Source organism: Pongo abelii, chromosome 20, assembly GCF_028885655.2.
Source record: "Pongo abelii isolate AG06213 chromosome 20, NHGRI_mPonAbe1-v2.0_pri, whole genome shotgun sequence".
NCBI lineage: Eukaryota > Metazoa > Chordata > Mammalia > Primates > Hominidae > Pongo > Pongo abelii.
This window is the reverse complement of record NC_072005.2, coordinates 53,874,373-53,894,510: the sequence shown is the minus strand read 5'-3', so window position 1 is coordinate 53,894,510 and position 20,138 is coordinate 53,874,373. Positions and strand designations below refer to the sequence as shown.

Below are 20,138 nucleotides of genomic sequence, written 5' to 3'. Positions count from 1 at the left end.
TTGATTGGGCCGCTGTGAGTTCAGTGAGTGAATCCACCTGCTTAAATCTGATAGCAGGTGTTCTATCGGCAGAGATCAGCTGCCGCCACTCCTTCTATCAGTGTGGCGAGAGCTGCTATGTCACCCGCAGCAGAGGGACCTGGGCTATTCTCCAAGTCAGAATCCAGTGGGGGAACCTCCTCCTCACCTCTGCTTCACCTCCCACCTCCGGCCAGGCCATAAGCCCTGCGCCCTCTGCCTGCTGGCTTTTTAGGATCTGCCCAGGCTTGGAAGGGCTGCCAACTTCACAGCTATTGGACAGACCACGATCCAGGCGGCTGACAACCTCTTCGGACACACCCTAGGCCCTCACCAGGCTCTGGCGGTGAGTTCTGGCACCTACATGCTTGTGCGCCATGGGGGGACACACAGAGTCTGCACCCGGGAGCAGCTGCCCGCAGGAGGCACACAAGCCACACGTGGAGCCCACTGATTAGCCAGAAGGGACTTTTTATTGAAGGGCGAGGCTCCGGCATCTGATGGCAGCTACAACCTGGGGACAGAGGAGAGGGGCTGAGGGTGGGTGAGAGGGTGCCCCATAACCCCTGCCGACCTGACACCCCCTGCCTTTCAGTTTCCCTTTGGGGGCCCTCCCAACCCCGCTCTGGTTTCAGGGCCTCTTCTGGGCACAGCCAAGGGGGTGTAGCTCAGCCACTGGCCACACTCTGGGAGGAGCCCTGGGACTCGGTGGGCACCATGGGGTGGGAGAAGGGCTCCCTTCCTTGCGCCGAAGCCGGGTGGACTCACTGGATCTCGCGGAACGCCCGCTTCTCCACCAGCTTCACCTTGTACTTGCGTTTGAACCTGGAGCAGGGACAATGCAGCAATCAGTGCCTGGCGCCAATCCCAGATGCCCTCCCCCCACAGCAGCCCCGGCCGCCCCTTACTTGGCTCTCTCTCGAGGCTCGATCATATTCCTCCTCTGGAAGCTCTTGAACCGGTCTCGAAGGATGTTGCCCTCGGGCTGCAGGACAGAGAGGGAGGCCTCAGTAGGGCCTGGCAGAAGCCCAAGGGCCTGGATCTCTCCTCTGGGTCCTGGCAGGGCTCAGCCCCATGCAGTCTCCCCAGGGCAGCCTGTGGGCACCAGGGACTCAGCCTGGCCCTCAGCTGCTGGGGCTCAGCATTGGGATGACAGCCACCAACCCACGGCCATCTCTAAGCTGGGCTTGGAGGAGTCACGGGAAGTGGGCTGGTGACGACACAGAAAAGGGGACAGCAAGGGCAAATGCTGGATCAGAGGGAGAAGGTGCAGTCCACTCATGAGCACAGCTGGCTGGAGCTTCACGGCTGGGTCGGCCTAGGTGTGTGGCTGACAGAGGAGCTGGGCTTCCTCAGGGGCACTGGGGAGCCACAACAGGTTCTGAGCAGGGGAGGGACAGGGTTGGTTCTGAGCTTCAGGAAGGTCCCTCTAGTCCTAAAGGTGACCAGGACTGCAACAGGGACCAGCTGGAAGGAAAGGCCTTCTTAGGGTCCCAGACTCAAACCCTAGCCTGACCCCTCACCCTGGGATCCCATCCCAGCATCCCGTGCCCTCAGCCCCCGGGCATTGGCCCCACTGGCCCAGCCCAGGGGCAGCCATGGTGTCGCCCATAGCCCCTGGGGGGCACGGGGAGCAAGGATGGTGTCATCACTGGGCACGGGGCTCCACGGCAGCACACAATGGGCACCTTCAGGGTCCTGAGCGAGTCTGTCAGCTCCGAGCTCAGCTGCACGTCAATGTCAGGTGCCTGGTACCTGCAGAACAGGGTGGGTGTTCAGAAATATCATCCGCGCGGGGCCCAAGACACCCAGTCCAAAGCCCCATCCTGGAGAAGAAGGGGCCTCTGAGAATGTGGGGTTTTGTGGGGGAAGAGGTGGTCTCCTGGTGGGGGATGGGCAGTTCCTGAACAAAGGCAGAAAGGTGTCAGGACCTGGGACCTGGCCCCCTCCCCAGCCTCTCCCAGAACCCCCTGCCTGATTCTCACTTGAGCCGCCCCAGCCTTCGGGGCTTGTCAGCCTCGGCCTCCCGCCGCGCCTGCCGCTGCCTCCGCCGCCGCGCCAGCTCCGCCAGCCTCAGGGCCACCTGGGCCTTGATCCCGCGCAGCCGGAACAGCTCCTGGTGCCGGAGCCGGGCGGCCAGCAACGCGGCCTGCTGTACCCGCTGTGGAGACAGGGGAGGGTCAGGGCCCAGGCGAGTGCTGCCCACCCAGGGAGGCCTTCTCCGTACACAGGGAACCTTCCCTGCGCAAACCTGCCTGTCCCCATAGGCCCTTCCTGACCACATCCCATCAGCAGCCCCTCCAGTGCCTTCTCAGCAGCTGTTTGCTGAAGCCCCTTTGTCATCCATCTCCCCTGCTCTGCGGTGCAGAAACCTCCCCCGACCCCGGCCCTCAAACAGAAGTGCCAGGGACCCTGCCCCACCCCAGCCCAGAGCCCTGCCTGGAAGAGGCTGGGAAATGAGTCTCAGCTGTGAGGATCCCAAACCGCCCAAACCACAGGCCACACGCGGGGCCTGGGGTGGGCAGGCTGCCCGCAGCACCCAGGGCAGCCCATGGGTGGGAGGAAGGAAGGAAGGGGGCGAGGCATCAGAGACAGTCCCCACCGGCCCAGGCGCTCACCAGCCTGCGCGCAACCTTCTCCCGCCGCCGCTGCTGCTCCGTTTTCTTCTCTGTGGTGGCCAGGCGGGCGGGCATGGGACCGACCTCGGCATCCCCAGCCTCCGGCCCCTCGCCCTGGCCTGGCTCCCCCTCACCATCCGACTCCTCCAGCAGCCCCTCGCACAGCTCCTGGAACGTGGACTCCTGGGGAGGCGGGGTGCAGTGTCAGGGGTGGGTAGGAGGCCCGGGGAGGGGAGGGAGTGAGCAGGTGCGGGGCTCACCTGGGTGGCGGCCTGCTCTGTTGCAGGCAGGGCCAGCTGCCGCTCCAGCTTCTCCGCCTCCTTCTGCCGCTGCAACTCCACCTCGTGGGCCGCTGAGAGCAGGGTCTGTGAGGGGCGGGAGTGAGGATGGGTCCCTGAACCCCTCCTGAGACACTGAGACTAGACCCTCTTACCTCCCATCTGTCCCTCATCCAGTGCCCACGGATCCCGCCCCGGCCCAGGCTTTCCTCCCCACGCCCTGTCTACCAGCACAGCCACCCCGCACAGAGCCGGGGGCACCTCAAACCCTCGCCCTCACACCTGCTCTGCGCGTCTGTGAAGGCAGTCTGACCTGTACGCTTCACTTTTTTTTTTTGAGATAGAGTTTCACTCTTGTTGCCCAGACTGGAGTGCAATGGTGTGATCTCAGCTCACCACAACCCCCGCCTCCTGGGTTCAAACGATTCTCCTGCCTCAGCCTCCCAAGTAGCTACTATTACAGGCATGCGCCACCATACCCGGCTAATTCTGTAATTGTAGTAGAGATGGGGTTTCTCCATGTTGGTCAGGCTGGTCTTGAACTCCTGGCCTCAGGTGGTCCACCCACCTAGGCCTCACAAAGTGCTGGGATTACAGGTGTGAGCCACCACACCCGGCCCACGGTTTCATTTATGTGAATTGGTCAGGGTGGGCCAGTCCCTGAGACAGGAAGCCTGGCATCTGCCTAAGACCACACGAGATAGGGAATTGGGAGGTGACGGCTGACATGTGTGAGGTTTCCTTTACGGACAGTGAAAATGTTCTAAACTTGACTGCGGGGATGGTTACACAATGGTCACTAAAAGCCACTGAATCACATCCTCTAACTAGGCTGACCGTATGGTAAGTGAATTTTATCTCTTCGAAGTAGTTCTGTACAAATCTAGAAGTAACTGTCTGATCTCCAAACCCCCTCCCACATCTGGTCCAGGAACAGATGGCAGTGAGCGGCACTCTCATCTCTCCAACAGTGAGCACACTGTTGCTTTTTTCCACAGACACTTTTCTCTACCAGATGAGGAAGCTGCCTCTGTTCCTGGCTAGCTATCTCCTTCTTATGAATGCTGAACACGATTCGGACAAGCATCCTGCATCTACCGCAAACATCTCAGCATCTCTCCAGTCACGTGACCCCATGAGGAGTGTTCCTCGAGGGAGGGTTGTGGTTGTTTTTTGAGAGTCTCGCTCTGTTACACAGGCTGGAGTGCCGTGGTGCGATCATAGCTAACTGCAGCCTGGACCTCCTGGGTTCAAGCAATCCTCCCACCTCAGCCTCCCGAGCAGTTGGAACCACAGGCGCGTGCTGCCACACCCCGCTAATTTTCTTTATTTAGTAGAGACAGGGTTTCACCATGTTGGTCAGGCTGGTCTCCAACTCCTGACCTCAAATGAGCCGTCTGCCTCAGCCTCCCAAAGTGCTGGGATTACAGGTGTGAGGCACTGCACCCGACCAAGGGAGGGGTTTTTGTCCCCTTTGTCCACAGCATCTGTGCCCAACAGATGCCTGCCAAATGCACAGTGGCTCCAGCCAGACTTTCCCATCGCTGAGCTAGCCTCACCCGTAACTGTCACTTGACTGCGAGTGTGCCACCATGTCACCGCAGCCTTTTGCATCTGTCCCACAGGCTTCCTGGAAGGCGCCACGGTCTCACTCAACTCTGCCTTTGCAGTGCTGTTCCCGCCACCTGGAAAACCCACTCCCCTCCTTCCATTGCAAACCCCTCCCTCAGCCTCTGCCTCGGCTCAGGTGTCCCCTCCTCCAGGGAGCCCTTCCTGACCCCCCAGGCTGGGGCTCCCAGCCCCAACCACTCTGCCCATCACTGTCTGGGAACAGGTCTCTTGCACTGGACCATGAGCCCCGTGAGGACAGGCACAGGGCTGTCTGGGTCACTGGAGTTCCCAGCACCACCCAGCACAGGGAGGAAGCTATTGAAGGCCTGACAGAGAGGCAGAGCCCGCTGAGGAGGGAGGCCTGGACGGGGCGGTGTACCTGGTGGTCTTCAAAGGATGGGTTGTAGGAAGCTCCAGCAGGCGCCACCTCCACGGCGGGTGCCTGGGACGGCTTGGTGTGCAGGCGTTGTGGCCGCTGTGGAGAAAAGGCCGAAGCAGGGTAAGGCCGTGTGCTGGGGCTGCGGGTGACCCAGGACAGTCATGGGGCAGACGCTCCAGGCCTTGCCAGCGGCTGGGTGTGGGAAGAGCTCGAGGGGCATTCAGGTGACTTCAGAGCAAGACTCTGTCTCAGAAAAAGGATAGTAGCCTATCCTCTGCTACCCAGGAGGCTGAGCCCCAGAGATTGTAAGCACCTGGGCTCTAACACTAGGGGTCCAGCAGCTCAAGAGGGAGGAGGCTGCAAATCCAAACTCAAACCCGTGACATTTCTGCCACTTGCCAGCACGGGCTCCACCTTCTCATGCGCTACCTCTTTTAAATTCTCTCCACTGGCCCATGATCTAAGTACAATTTCATCTGTATTTTATTTTTTTTTGAGACGGAGTTTCGCTCTTGTTGCCCAGGCTGGAGTGCAGTGGCGTGATCTCGGCTCACTGCAACCTCCACCTCCCTGGTTCAAGCGATTCTCCTGCCTCAGCCTCCCTAGTAGCTGGGACTACAGGCATGTGCCACCCGCCCGGCCAATTTTTTTTGCATTTTTAGTAGAGACAGGGTTTCACCACATTGGTCAGGCTGGTCTCAAACTCCCAACCTCAGGTGATCCAACTGTCTCAGCCTCCCGAAGTGCCGGGATTACAGGCGTGAGCCACCATGCCTGGCCCTCATCTGCATTTTAGAGGAAGATACAGGTCGCACAAAGGTTAGACCACCTTCCCAGGATCAGTCAGCACTGGAGCTGGGACAGGAATCCCAACCACCTGGCTCCAGCATAGAGTTCTCGGCCACTGGGATGGAAGGGCTCTGAGACTGAGACTGTACTGCAGGAACACAGAGCAGCTCCCGGCCCTCCTCACCCTCCCATCACCCAGGATGCTCTTCCCACACGTCTCACCTTCACTCCTTTCTTCTTGGTCTGCTCCAGGAAAAACTCATCCTGGCCAACCAACGGCCTGTCCAGGGGGTCTGTGGATACAGCGAGGGGAGCTGCTGGGACAGTCCCAGCATGGAAGAGGCACCAAAGGCTCCCCCCTCATCCCTCCACATTTCAAAAAGGTGACTCTGAAGCTCAGGCAAGGGAAGGACTGATTCTAGACCCCAAGGGCCTTGATCACTAGGACAAAACTGTGTCTGGACAGGTTCAGAAAGTGGAGGAGACCAAAGCTGAAGGCAGGAGCCTCACAACTCAGGAAAGGAAAAGCACGAGTGGGAAACGGCCGCCCCTTCAGGATGCGCAACTCTGAGGGGAGGTCACCAAAGCACCCACAGAGCACTCCCTTTCACACTGTACTCTCGTGCAGTGCACAACACATGCAACTGCACATGGCAGTCCTGTCCCCGTTCATAGGTGACAGCAGGGTCACTCACTGTCTGAGGCCCAGAGGTCGTAGAAGGGCCGTTCCACGGTGTCCTGGGGCCCGGGCTTGGCCCTGGCCGCTGGAGGGTTGAGGAGCCGGGCCTGGGCCCTGCGCACCTCCCGGGGCAGCTCGCCCTGCTTGGCCAGCTTCTCCCATAGCTGCTCCTTCCGCCTGAGCTTCTTGGCGTTGGGGACCTGGTGGGCGAGGACGCTGGTCGGGGAGAGGCGGCACAAGCGCCGCAGGTGAGGTGGCAGCCTGAATGGCAGCCGAGCCTCCTCCCTGTCAGGCTTCCTCCACCATTAAGGCAGCTCCAGCACCCCCTCTCCAAAAGGTGGCGCTCCGCCCCCTCTTCAAAGAACTCCTCTCCCCACGTCTGTCTCCAGCCTAGGCCTCCCCTCTGAGCCCCAGACTCAACGAAGCAACAGCCCCATCCTGGACGTACCCCAGGCACCTCACACCACCATGTCAAAACCAACCTCAGCATCACCCGAAATCCCACTCCTCCTCCACATCCCCATCTCAGGGGAAGGCCAGCTGTCCACCCTCTCACCCGCTCATGCCCCAAGACCCACCTGATGTGCCTCCTGAACACGCCTCCCACTCAGCCCCTCCTCTCCAACCCCAAAGCCCCCAGCTGGGTCCAGGCCCCTCCTCACCTGCCTCGGCCCAGCACCAGGGCACCCAGACTCCCTCCCTCCAATCTGCACTCCAAAGCCCAAACCTGACCCCGCCCTACCCTCCAAATGCCCCTCACCTACCACCCCCCAGCCCCGGAAACCCTTTAGGACCAGAGTCTTGCGGGAAAGAAGGGCCCGGGGATGCTGGGACACTCACTCTTTGGGAGCAGGGACTTTGGATGTGTTCTCGAGGATGAGGTCAACCCGAAGGGGTTTCTTGAGAAGCAGTGACTTCTTCTGGACTTTGGTTCTCTTCTTTGTCAGCCCTAAGAGTGGGAAAGAGAACGAGTCAAGGCCTCAGCCCTACCCACTGCCAAAGACCACCCACCCTATTCACCTCCATGGGAGCCATCAGACCTGAATCCTAAGTCACCCCAGGAGACTTAGAGGTCCCCAGGCTCCTACCTGGAGGTAGAGGCTCCTAAGGGTGGGGCCCAAGGTGCCCAAGCCCTGACCCTCCACAACCAAGTACTGGGACAGCAGGAGGCAGGCCCCATGCTGGGGACACGAGGAGTCACGCCCACAGCCACATAGGAGGGTCTCCCAAACAAAGAGGGAAGAGGACCAGGCATGGTGGCTCACGCCTGTAATCCCAGCACTCTGGGAGGCTGAGGTGGGAGGATCGCTTGAGCCCAGGAGTTTAAGGCCAGCCTGAGCAACATAGTGGGATCTCGTCTCAGGGAGAAAAAAAAAAAAGGGAAGAAAGCAAGTGATCAGTTGACACCGAAGCCCAGGGAGGGCCACAGAACTGGACTTGGGACCCAGGACAGCCACTTCTCAGCATAACTTCTAGTTCTCTGGTTTTTACTGTCTTTTTCCTCCCGCAAAGATACCTATGGTTTTTACTTCAAAAGCCTAACAGTTAAAAGCAGTAACTCTACAGCAAAACACCCTAGAATGGAATAATGCCCTTGCACGGACTGTGGGACCTCACACAAGAGGCTTAGCTCCTCCGTGCCCCCAAAATGAGGATGTAGATACCTCCCTCACTAGGCTGTTGTGAAGATGTAATCATTTAAGGCCCACAAAGCACAGGGGCTGACCTGGTTGACTGCTTACAACCACTGTGATCTTCGTCCATGTTTCCTTACTAAAGTGGAACCCATAAACTGCCTCTCTCCTGCCCCCCAAAGAGGCTTCCCACTCACCAAAGCACGCCGATAACTACTTTCCCATCTGTTCATTACAGGCAGGTCACTGACTTACCCTTTACACTCACACACCAGATAACTCACTTCGGTCAAGGCTGACTTCTCTAATAACCCCGCCCCCTTTTTTTTTTTTTTTTTGAGACAGAGTCTTGTTGCCCAGGCTGGAGTGGAATGCAATGATGCGATCTTGGCTCACTGCAACCTCTGCCTCCCAGGTTCAAGCAACAATCCTGTCTCAGCCTCCCGAGAAGCTGGGATTACAGGCATGTGCCACCACGCTCGGCTAATTTTGTAATCTTAGTAAAGACGGGGTTTCTCCATGTTGGTCAGGCTGGTCTCAAACTCCCGACCTCAGGTGATCCACCCGCGTCAGCCTCCCAAAGTGCTGGGATTACAGGCGTGAGCCACCACGCCCAGCTTGAGACAGAGTCTTGCTCTGTCGCCCAGGCTGAAGTGCAGTGGTATGATCTTGGCTCACTGCAACCTCTGCCTCCCGGGTTCAAGCGCTTCTCAGTAGCTGGGATTACATGCGTGTACCATGACGTCCGGCTAGTTTTTGTATTTTTAGTAGGGACGGGGTTTTGCCATGCTGCCCAGGCTGGTCTCCAACCCCTGACCTCAAGTGATCCACCCCACCTCGGCCTCCCAAAGTGCTGGGCTTACAGCTGTAGGCCACTGCACCCAGACTCTAATAACCACTTTTTACCTGCCTATTGGAAGTCTCCTGTACCTCAGGGCAGCTCCTTCCACTCTATCTGGTCACTGAACCAGGTCCTCTCATTTTCATTAAAACAGACCCTTTGACTGATCTCACACAAGCTCACTCTCTTGCTCATTAAAGCAGATCCCTTCACTTGCTTCCAGGCCGTTCATTAGAGCAGATCATCTGTTCTTAGTTTGTTTTTCTACATATTGAAGTAAACACTATTACTCATCAGAGCAATCCCTCCCTCCTCATCTTGTTTCAGCAGATCCCCACCCTGCATTCTAGCAACTTCAGGCAAGCAAGTTAAGACGTGTGTTACCTGCTCACTAAAGCAGGTCCTCTTGTTCCTATTAAAGCTCATCTTGGCCGGGCGCAGCGGCTCACGCCTATAATCCCAGCACTTTGGAAGGCCAAGGCAGGTGGATCACCTGAGGTCAGGAGTTTGAGACCAGCCTAGCTGACATGATGAAGCCCCATCTCTACTAAAAATACAGAAATTAGCCAGGCTTGACCAGGCGTGGTGGCTCATGCCTGTAATCCCAGCACTTTGGGAGGCCGAGGCGGGCGGATCACCTGAGGTCAGGAGTTCGAGACCAACCTGACCAACATAGAGAAACCCCGTCTCTACTAAAAATACAAAATTAGCCAGGCATGGTGGCGCCTGCCTATAACCCCAGCTACTCAGGAGGCTGAGGCAGGAGAATCGCTTGAACCCGGGAGGTGGAGGTTGCGGTGAGCTGAGATCACGCCATTGCACTCCAGCCTGGGCTCGAAACTCCATCTCAAAAAAAAAAAGAGAGAGAAAAGAAAAGAAATTAGCCAGGCTTGATGGTGCAGCCTGCAGTCCCAGCTACTTGAGAGGCTGAGGAAGGAGAATCGCACCACTGTATTCCAGCCTGGATGACAGAGCAAAACTGTCTCAAAAAAATAATAGTAATCCCAGGCTGGAGTTCAGCGGCACGATCTCGGCTCACTGCAACCTCCACCTCCCAGGTTCAAGTGATTCTCCTGCCTCAGCCTCCCAAGTAGCTGGGATTACAGGTGCCCGCCACCACAACTGGCTCATTTTTGTATTTTTAGCAGAGACAGGGTTTCACCATATTGGCCAGGCTGGTCTCGAACTCCTGACCTCAAATGATCTGCCTGCCTGAGCCTCCCAAAGTGCTGGGAATACAGGCGTGACTCACTGCGACCGGCAGGACTGATATGTTTAAGCAGGTCCTTGACTTGCTTTTCTGCAAGCTAAAAAGAGATCCTTTAATGTGTTTCTAACCTGTTCATCAAGGCAGACTCCCAGCAGCTTATCTGTGCATGGAGATCACTGACATCTCAAAAGAAAAACCTGCCTTCTCCAAGTTGGTCTCCAGCTTGCTTTCTGCCCAGTTGAGGTCCCCTTGTCTATATTAAGGTTGACCTGTTTCCGCAGATATTTGCCTCCCAAGCTACATCATTAACACAGATCTGAGAGGCTACGGTAAGCTGACTAACAACGAATAACGGCCATTCCACACCACAAAAGCCTCTCCTCACCTTTTTCCTTGGAGCCAGTGTCCACGAAGAAGAGTTTATCATTTGGGGCCTCTGACAGCAAGCCACTGGGGGACAGAAATGCAGACCATCAGCCAAAGATGTTGGAGAGGAAAGAGATTTAACCTGGCAGGTCCAGCCTCCGTCTTCCGCTTAGTCAAGTCCCGCCACCGGACTCTTCCAGGCTAACGCCTCGCCCAGCAGTTTACAGAACTTAATATTTAGGAAGGACTGCCAGGCGCGGTGGCTCACACCTGTAATCCCAGCACTTTGGGAGGCCCAGGCGGGTGGCTCACCTGAGGTCAGGAGTTCAAGACCAGCCTGGCCAACATGGTGAAACCCTGTCTCTACTAAAAATACAAAAATTAGGCCGGGTGCGGTGGCTCACACCTGTAATCTTAGCGCTTTAGGAGGCCAGGGCGGGTGGATCACCTAAGGTCAGGAGTTCAAGACCAGCCTGGCCAACATGGCAAAACCCTGTCTCTACTAAAAATACAAAAATTAGCCGGACGTTGTGGTGCATGCCTGTAATCCCAGCTACTTGGGAGGCTGAAGCAGAAGAATCACTTGAACCCAGGAGGCAGAGGGTGCAGTGAGCCGAGATCGTGCCATTGCACTTCACCCTGGACTACAGAGAGAGACTCCATCTCAAAAAAAAAAAAAAGAAAAGAAAAGAAAAGAAAAATAGCCGGGCGTGGTGGCGCCCGCCTGAAATCTCAACTACTCAGGAGGCTGAGGCAGGAGAATCGCTTGAGCCTGGGAGGCGGAGGTTGCGGTGAGCTGAGATCGCGCCTACTCCAGCCTGGGCGATAGAGCGAGACTCCGTCTGAAAAACATATATATATATATACATATATATATATATATATATATACACACATACACACACATACATATTTAGGAAACAGCAAGCTAAGGTGGATGCATGGAACGTATTTATGCTAAAAACTATTCATTGTTTACCTAAAATCCAAATTTAATTGAGCGTCCTATGTATTTATCTGCTAAATCTGGTAACTCTATCAAGCTCTCCAGCTTCCCACGCTGAGTCCCCTGCCCATGCTCTCCATTTCCTCGGCGGTCTCCGGGACAGGAGCTCCTCAACCCCGAACCCCCGGCCCCCGGCCCCCGACCCCCGAGCGGTCCACGCAAGCACGCCTGGCCTTGCACCTGGGCGCAGGAACCCCCAGCTCCCGGAATTCCCGCCCCCCGTACCCGCTCGTGCGCTCCTGTAGCCGCACGTCTTCCAGGAACTGGTCAACCTCCAGCCCCAGCGGCTCCTGAGCAAGCCGCCGCCAGCCCCGCTTCTTATTTCTTGGGCCTCGCCGCCGCCGCCTCAGCGCTGGGTCCACCGAAGTGGGCCGCAGCCCCAGGAAACCAGAATCAGCATCGCTTTTCGAGCTGCGCTTCCCACCAACGCCACTGTCTCCTGCCGCCATCTTGTCAAAAGAAAAATTCAGCCGCCGGCGTCCCAAAAAGCCCCTTTGCAGCGTGCGCGCGCAGATTTCCCACCCCCCCGTGACGTACTTCCTGTGGCAGCCATATTTGTAAAGTAACTGGAGTTGCCAGGAGGCTGCCATCTTAGTAAAGGATAAATGGCTCTTCCTTCCTCCATTCTTTGCAGTGGGATCCGAAGATTCCTAACGGCGGCGGGTGGTAGGAGAGAAACGGGAAGGTTGCTGCTTCTTAGCTTTCGCCCTTAAGCGAACACCTTTCCCGGCCGCCTGGGGTCTTTGCTCAAACTGATTTTTTTCTTTAATAGATAAGGTCTCACTTTGTTGCCCCCAGGTGGGAGTGCAGTGGAAGGGTAATGGCTCACTCTAGCCTCCAACTCCTAAGCTCAGGGATCCTCCTACCTCAGCCTCTCGAGTAGCTGCGACCACAGAAGCGTGCAACCACACGTGGCTAATTTTTTATTTTTATTTTTTGTAGAAATGGAGCCTCCCCATGTTGCCCAGGCTGGTCTCAAACATCTGGTTTGAAGTGATCCTCCTTCCTACGCCTCCCAAAGCGCTGGAATTACAGGCTCACACCACCACTCCCGGTCCAAACTGATTTTTTTTTTTTTTTAAGAGACAAAGGTCTCACTATGTTGTCCAGGCTGGTCTTGAACCCCTGGGCTCAAGTGATTCTCCCCTCCTCAGCCTCCGAAAGTGCTAGGATCACAGATGTGAGCCACCATGCTCGGCCTGATTATTTTTTAATCTCGTTTTCTTAGAAAGTCAGAACCGTCAGTGGCAGATTCTGCACAACACACATTCCAATCTCAGAAGTTTTGTCCTCTCAAATGTTCCAATCCTAGGATCTTAGAAATCAAGTAACTTTCGGAATATCAAAGTTGGAAGCACAGAACATTAGAGGAATGTTAGAAACATACACTTTTAGGACCCTAGAAGTGCAGACTCAGAATCATTCATCTTGAGCATGCTACTTCGCTGTGCCTCAGTTTCCTCATCTGTAAAACAAAGATGATAACGGTACATCTGCCTCAAATCATGCAGAAGATTAAACATATGTAAAGCGCTTAAGGCTGCGTCTGGCATCTGAGTGTCAGCTATTGTTACTGCCTTGCCCTCTGAGGCTTCATCTTAGAATCAACTCATCTTTGCTATTTACAAATAAGGAAGGAAGCTCAGAGGCTCTTGGGCCCTGGCAGCCATTCAAAAGGATCCATGGCAGGGCGTGGTGATTCACGCCTGCAATCCCAGCACTTTGGGAGGCCGATGCAGGAGGATCGCTTGAGCCCAGGAATTCAAGACCAGCCTGGGCAACATAGTGAGAGCCTGTGTCTGCCAAAAATTTAAAAATTAGCCAGGCGTGATGGTGTGCGCCTGTAGTCCCAGGTACTCGGGAGGCTGAGGTGGGAGGATCGCTTGAGCCTGGGAGTTGGAGGGTGCGGTGAGCCGTGATTGCACCATTGCACTCCAGCCTGGGTGACAGAGCAAGACCCTGTCTCAAAAACAAAACAATCAAATCAAAGGAATCCAGGCCTTATAAAAGCCACTCTGGACTCATAAAGGAAAAAGGCACAGAGAGGTCAGGCGACACACGCATGGTCACACAGCGAAACTCAACTGGATCCTTGCGCAGAGCGTTGGAAAGGTGACAGGCCCTGGATCGCAGCCCCGAGACCTGAGCGCCGGATCACGTGGGCAGGGATTTTGGCGACCACAGCCTGTCTGTTTCCTGAGCGTCCGCCAGGGGGCGCCGCGAGCCGCGAAACTGGGCCCGCGTGGGCGGGATGAGTGCGCGGCCAGCGTGTCCCGGGACGCCGTGGGTGTGGCCTGGGTGTGAGTGCGCGGGACTCGGCGCTCACGGTGCGCTGCCTAGCTCTGGCCAAGAGTCCCCGGGTCGTGAGCGTGCGCACACTCCTGGCAGCCCGTGTGGGCAAGGTCACCACCTCCTCAACCAGAAACCAGTGTGTTCCTGGTGTTAAGCGTCGGGAGTTATGTGCCCAGTTTGTGCAAGGGCACATGCCGGGCAGGGCGGGAGCTGGGAGAGCACTTGGTGCCCGAATACACACATACACACACACACACATACACACACACACACACACACACACACACACACACACACACCCCCCGCGCGCGCCCCAGGGCTTGGTTCCCAGGCCCCCGCCGCGGGAGGTGGGAGGGAGGGATGTCCCGGGGGGAGGGCCCCAGAGTCACTTTTCTTCGGAAAATATGCCGTTCTGGCCCCCAGCCCAGGCCTGAGTCACCAGGCCTCTCTGCATTGAGTCACGGACTCCACCCCGCCCCTGAGAGCACGGAAGGGGGCCTCCCCCCACCCCAAATCCTGCCCAGGTCTCTCCTTCCCTGGGGGAGGGCGGACGATCCCTGTCCCAAGCCAGCCTGACTGCCACATGGGAAGAAGCCTTGGCTTTATTCGCTCTGTGGGGACACTGTTCCGTTCAGAGGCCCCTCCCAGCCACGGGGTGGGGGACAATGGTGGGCGTGGGAATCCCAGCGAGCATCCTGGAGGGTGCGTCGTCTCCATGTATTTTGCTCTTCCCCATCTTTTCCATGGGGTCCCCTGCCAGGGTCAAGCACTCATACGTGGTGAAGGCAGCAAACAGCGTCGGGGCCCTTTAGGGGTGGGGAGAGGGCTGTAGCACCAAGAACCCCCCTCCCCCGCCCACGACATCCCTGAAAAGGAGACTAAAATAAAGCCCCGGGGCCTTTCTACGTAGGGGCCCCACTTAAATATGGAATGGTGGTGGGCAGAGAGGCGGTGGCCCAGCAATCCTTAAGTCCAGATCACCAGCTGTGGGGAGGCTTCCAGGGGGCCAGGAACAGGCTGGGCATTTCCAGCCACAGACGCGTGGGTGGAGGACGGAAATACCTCCAAGGGGGTACAGTCTCGGAAGAGCAGGATGGAAGGGGCTTTTCTGCCTGCTACGGGATCCTTTTTAAAGAAATGGGTGTGAAGCCGGGCACGATGGCTCATGCCTGTAATCCCAGCACTTTGGGAGGCCGAGGCGAGCAGATCACCTGAGATGAGGAGTTCGAGACCAGCCTGGCCAACATGGTGAAACCCCGTCTCTACTCAAATACAAAAATTAGCTGGGCGTGGTGGCGCGTGCCTGCAGTCCCAGCTACTCAGGAGGCTGAGGCATGAGAATCACTTCAACCCAGGAGGTGGAGGTTGCAGTGAGCTGAGATCTCACCGCTGCACTCCAGCCTGGGCGACAGAGCAAGATTCCATAAAAAAAAAAAAAAAAAAAAGAAAGAAAGAAAAGAAAAGAAAGGAAGGAAGGAAATGGGTGTGGACAGAATTGGGGGCAAAAACAAAAAAAAGGAAGGAAGGAAGGAAAGAAGGAAGGAAGGAAGGAAGGAAAGAAGGAAGGGAAGAAGGAAGGAAGGAAGGAAAGAAGGAAGGAAGGAAAGAAGGAAGGAAGGAAGGAAAGAAGGAAGGAAGAAGGAAGGAAAGAAGGAAGGAAGGAAAGAAGGAAGGAAGGAAGGAAAGAAGGAAGGAAGGAAGGAAAGAAGGAAGGAAGGAAGGAAAGAAGGAAGGAAAGAAGGAAGGAAGGAAAGAAGGAAGGAAAGAAGGAAATAAATGCGTATGGGCAGAACTGGGGGCTTTCCCCGAGCAAGGGGAGGGGCTGCATAGGGGCCCATCTGAGGAAGCAGTAGGCGTGTCTCCCCTCTGAGCCCCCCATGGTCCCGAGACCTGAGGATGTGATGGAGTGGGTTGAGGGTGTTGCCGGGCTGGGCAGGAGGAAGCGGAGCAGAAGGGGCTCTGTTTCTCTGTTAGTCATTTCAACCACAGGGCTGCTCACCCAGGGGAGGGGCTGGGGTCCTGCCAGGAATTAGTGTGTTTGCGTGACTGTGTAGGTGCCCTCTCCTGGGAATGTCACCTTCCATGAGGGCAGATGTATTTGTCTATTTTGTTCTCTATGGTAATGCCCGGTGCCTGGAACAGGGCTGGGCACATAGTAGGTGCTCAATAAATATTTGAATGAATGACGGATGGATGGATGCCTGCGAGTGCCAGTGTCTGTGTGATGTGCCTAAGTGAACGTGAGGCTGGAGGTGTGAAGGGCGGACAGAGAAGCCTTCTCCCTCCCGTGGTCCCCTCTAAGTGCTTCCACCTGGGTGTCTGGCGGTAGTGGGGAGGGAGACCCCCGGTCCTTACAGCTGGGCAGGGAGGGCAGGCAGGGCGTGTGTGAGCCGGGGCAGGGGTGTGCGTGCAGCTGACTGGAGCTGGGGAGCTACAGCAGGGCCATGGGGGGGGGGGGGCGGGCTCACTCGGCAGAGCCCTTGTGGCGTCGCTTGGAGGGTGGCACCAGGCGACGGGGCAGGTTGGTGGGCAGCCCGTGGCCCTCCAGCTTGGCCTCGATGAGGTGGCTGGCCAGCGCGAACTCCTCATCATCCAGCATGCCATCGCGGTCCACGTCGCTGAGCTTCCAGATGCGCCCCAGCACCGAGTTGGGGAGCTTGGTCCCCACCATCCAGGTCTTGGCCTTGGAGCCGCTCAGCTTGCCGTCGGCAGGCGCCAGGTTGTAGAAGATCTCGTCGTATTTGGACTTGTCCTTGGTCACCACCCACTCGGCCTCGTCATCCGAGCCCTCCTCACCGTCCTCCATGGCCTCATCAGGTCCCCGCTCCACAAACGGGCCCATGTGGGTGCCCTCAAAAGCGCCCCCCTGCACGCCCACCTCGGTGCTCTCCAGCTCCTCCTGCCGCAGCAGGGGCATGAGCTTGGCGATGTCGTGAGTCAGCATCTCGTCCAGCGCCTCCAGCAGCTTCGGCTTCAGCGAGTGAAACTTGGTGAAGTCGTGCGCCATCAGCAGCTCCTGTGGTGGGGGACAGGGGCACCCAGAATTCAAGCGGCGCCATCCCTGAGGCCCTCAGGCTGCAAGGTGGTGCCAGGACACTGGAGAAGCTCAGGGGAACAGCTGTTGTGGGGTTTTTTGTTGTTGTTTGTTTTGAGACAGAGTCTTGCTCTTGTTGCCTAGGCTGGAGTGCAAATGGCACAATCTCAGCTCACTGCAACGTCCGCCTTCCGGTTTCAAGCGATTCTCCTGCCTCGGCCTCCCAAGTAGCTGGGATTACAGGCATGCACCACCATGCCCAGCTAATTTTTGTATTTTTAGTAGAGACAGCGTTTCACCATGTTGGCCAGGCTGGTCTCGAACTCCTGACCTCATGATTCGCCCGCCTCAGCCTCCCAGTGCTGGGATTACAGGCATGAGCCACTGCGCCTGGCCGTTTTTGTTTTGTTTTGTTTTGTTTTGTTTTGTTTTTTTGACAGGGTCTCGCTCTTTCACTTAGGCTAGAGTGCAGTGGCGCCAACATAGCTCACTGCAGCTTCCAACTCCCAGCCTCAAACGATCCTCTGGCCTCAGTCTCCCAAGTAGCTGGGACCACAGGCACACACACCACCACACCCAGCTAAATTTTTGTTTGTGATCCTCCCTCCTCAGCCCCCGCAATTCGCTGGGACTACAGGCACACGCCACTACGCCCAACTAGTTTTAAAAATTTTTTGTAGAGACCAAGTCTTGCTATGTTCCCCAGGCTGGTCTCGAACTCCTGGGCTCAAGCCATCCTCCCACCGCAACCTCCCAAAGTGCTGGGATTGCAGGTGGTGTGAGCCACTGCATCCAGCCAGGGTGGCAGCTCTTTACTGACACATGCAGAAGTATTTGAACATCTGAACAACCTGTTCTGCTCAGGCACCCACCACTGAGAAGATACTTGGACAACAAGGTCCCAGAGGCTTTCTCCTGTGCCCCAGAATTACTGGAGGGTGGGGAGGTTGGGGCCGCTCTGATGGGTGAGAGCAGTGGTCCTTTGCCAGCTAGCAGAGAAGGATTTCAATATGTTCGCATCAAGGATAGCTTTCTCAGAGCATCCACACCGGCCTAGAACTCTAACTGCCCTCTACCCAACTCCAGCTGCCCAGCCAGCACGCACAACATTGAAAGTTAAAAAAAAACTCAGCAGGCTTGGGTGGCTCACACCTGTAATCCCAGCACTTTGGGAGGCTGAGGTGGGAGAATCACTTGAGCCCAGGAGTGCAAGACCAGCCTGGACAACATGGCAAAACCCTATTTCTTTTCTTTCTTTCTTTTTTTTTTTTTTTTTTTTTTTCACGAGTTTCGCTCTGTCACCCAGGCTGGAGTGCAATGGCGCGATCTCGGCTCACTGCAACCTCCGTCTCATGGGTTCAAGCAATTCTCCTGGCTCAGACTCCCAAGTAGCTGGGATTACAGGCGCCCACCACCACGCCCAGCTGATTTTCCTATTTTTAGTAGAGATGGGGTTTCGCCATGTTGGCCAGGCTGGTCTTGAACTCCTGACCTCAGGCAACCTGCCCACCTCGGCCTCCCAAAGTGCTGGGATTACAGGCATGAGCCACTGCACCTGGCCTCAAAACCCTATTTCTAAAAAAAAAAAAAAAATTAAAAATTAGCCAGGTGTGGTGGTGCATGCCTGCAGTCCGAACTACTTTGGGAGGCTGAGACAGGAGAATCTCTTGAACCCCAGGAGACGGAGGTTGCAGTGAGCCAAGATGGCACCACACTATACACCAGCCTGGGTGACAGAGCAAGACCCTGTCTCAAAACAAAAAAGCGTGCAGAGGGGAGAGAAAAAAGAAAGTTAAGAAAGCTCAATTCCTGTCACAGTGCTACCACACCACACAGAAAGGACTGAGTGGCTGGCTGCCAAATTTGGAGGTGAGATTTGAGATGATCAGATCATCAGGGGTTCCTGGGACCGCCCCCTCCCCACCGAAGAAGTCATTTTGGGGTGTGGGGGGGGGGCTTGGCGTCACGCTGCTTCTCACACGGGCAACTCTAAGTGGCCCAGACTACACCAGGACAGTCTCTGCGAAACTGGATTCCTTTCACAACCCTATGTGAATTTCCTGAGCCAAGGCAGAGAGGCCAGCTGATCACGACTCTGAAGGGTTGGGGATCCTAGGTTGCAACCTGGATTCCCTGGCAGCCAGGGTATGACTAAGTTCAGGTCACTGAGGCAAGCACAGGTTGCATGTGCAGCTTCTGCTGTTAGCCTGTCCAGTATGGCAGCCACTAGCCACATGTGCTTATTTACATTAATTAAAATGAAATACAGGCCGGGCGCAGTGGCTCACACCTATAATCCCAGCACTCTGGGAGGCCAAGGCGGGAGGATCACCTGAAGTCAGGAGTTCGAGACCAGCCTGGACAACATGGTGAAAACCCATCTCTACTAAAAATACAAAATTAGCTGGGCGTGGTGGCGGACGCCTGTAATCTCAGCTACTTGGGAGGCTGAGGTAGGCGAATTGCTTGAACCCAGGAGACAGAGGTTGCAGTGAGTCAAGATCTTTCCACTGCACTCCAGCCTGGGCAACAGAGCAAGACTCCATCTCAAAAAAAAGAAAAAAGAAATACACTTTAACATTCCATTTTAATGTGGCTAGTGGCCACCATACTGGACAGTGCAGAATGAAACATTTCCATCATTGTAGAACGTACTGCTGGATAGCTCTGTTCTAGAAAGTGTTCTTGGCCAGGCATGGTGGCTCCTGCCTGTAATCCCAGCACTTTGGGAGGCCAAGGCAGGAGGATCATTTGAGGTCAGGAGTTCGAGACCAGCCTGGCCAATATGACAAAACCCCATCTCTACTAAAAGTATGAAAAATTATCTGTACATTGGTGGCACATGCCTGCAGGCCCTGAGGCGAGATAACTGCTTGAACCCGGGAGGCAGAGGTTGCAGTGAGCCAAGATCGCGCCTCTGCACTTCAGTCTGGGTGACAGAGTGAGACTCTGTCTCAAAAAAAAAAAAAAAAAAAAAAGTTAGCCAGGCATGGTGGCATGTGCCTATAGTCCCAGCTACTCTAGAGGCTAGGCAGAAGGACCTTTGAGCCCAGGAGTTCAAGTACACAGTGAGCTATGATCACCCCATTGCACTTCCAGCCTGGACAACAGAGTCTCTGAAAAATATATAAATAAATCTCTAAAAAATATATAAATAAATTTTTAAACGTATATATTTTATTTTATTTATTTATTTATTATTATTTATTGAGACAGAATCTCACTCGGTCACACAGGCTGGATTGCAGTGGTGCAATCTCAGCTCACTGCAATCTCTGCCTCCCAGGTTCAAGGGATTCTCCTGCCTCAGCCTGCCCAGTAGCTGGGACTACAGGTGCACAACACCATGCCCAGCTAATTTTTGTATTTTTAGTACAGACGGG

At 55.8% G+C, this 20,138-nt stretch overlaps 2 protein-coding genes and 1 non-coding gene across 3 annotated transcripts in view; all 3 read right to left on the bottom strand.

The window, feature by feature from the left end:
• Positions 1–472: 472 nt before the first annotated feature.
• On the bottom strand, positions 473–12,074 carry NOP53 (NOP53 ribosome biogenesis factor). Its single transcript, XM_024237668.3, has 13 exons — positions 11,655–12,074; positions 10,443–10,507; positions 7,213–7,321; positions 6,389–6,588; positions 5,916–5,986; positions 4,905–5,000; positions 2,897–3,001; positions 2,637–2,819; positions 2,004–2,179; positions 1,707–1,773; positions 927–1,003; positions 787–843; positions 473–532 (listed from the first exon to the last, which is right to left on the bottom strand). Exons 1-13 carry the CDS (start codon positions 12,017–12,019, stop codon positions 526–528), a joined length of 1,578 nt encoding a protein of 525 aa, XP_024093436.2. The 5' UTR covers positions 12,020–12,074; the 3' UTR covers positions 473–525.
• On the bottom strand, positions 1,567–1,676 carry LOC112130296 (small nucleolar RNA SNORD23). The gene has a single exon (XR_002912562.2). It is a non-coding gene; the product is annotated as a small nucleolar RNA SNORD23 (small nucleolar RNA).
• Positions 12,075–14,305: 2,231 nt separating the features above from the next.
• Positions 14,306–20,138, bottom strand: part of EHD2 (EH domain containing 2) — a 30,951-nt gene continuing 25,118 nt past the window's right edge. The window contains exon 6 of the mRNA XM_024237667.3: positions 14,306–16,737. Coding sequence (XP_024093435.1) covers positions 16,186–16,737 — 552 coding nt within the window. The 3' untranslated portion in view covers positions 14,306–16,185. The remainder of the gene's footprint in view (positions 16,738–20,138) is intronic.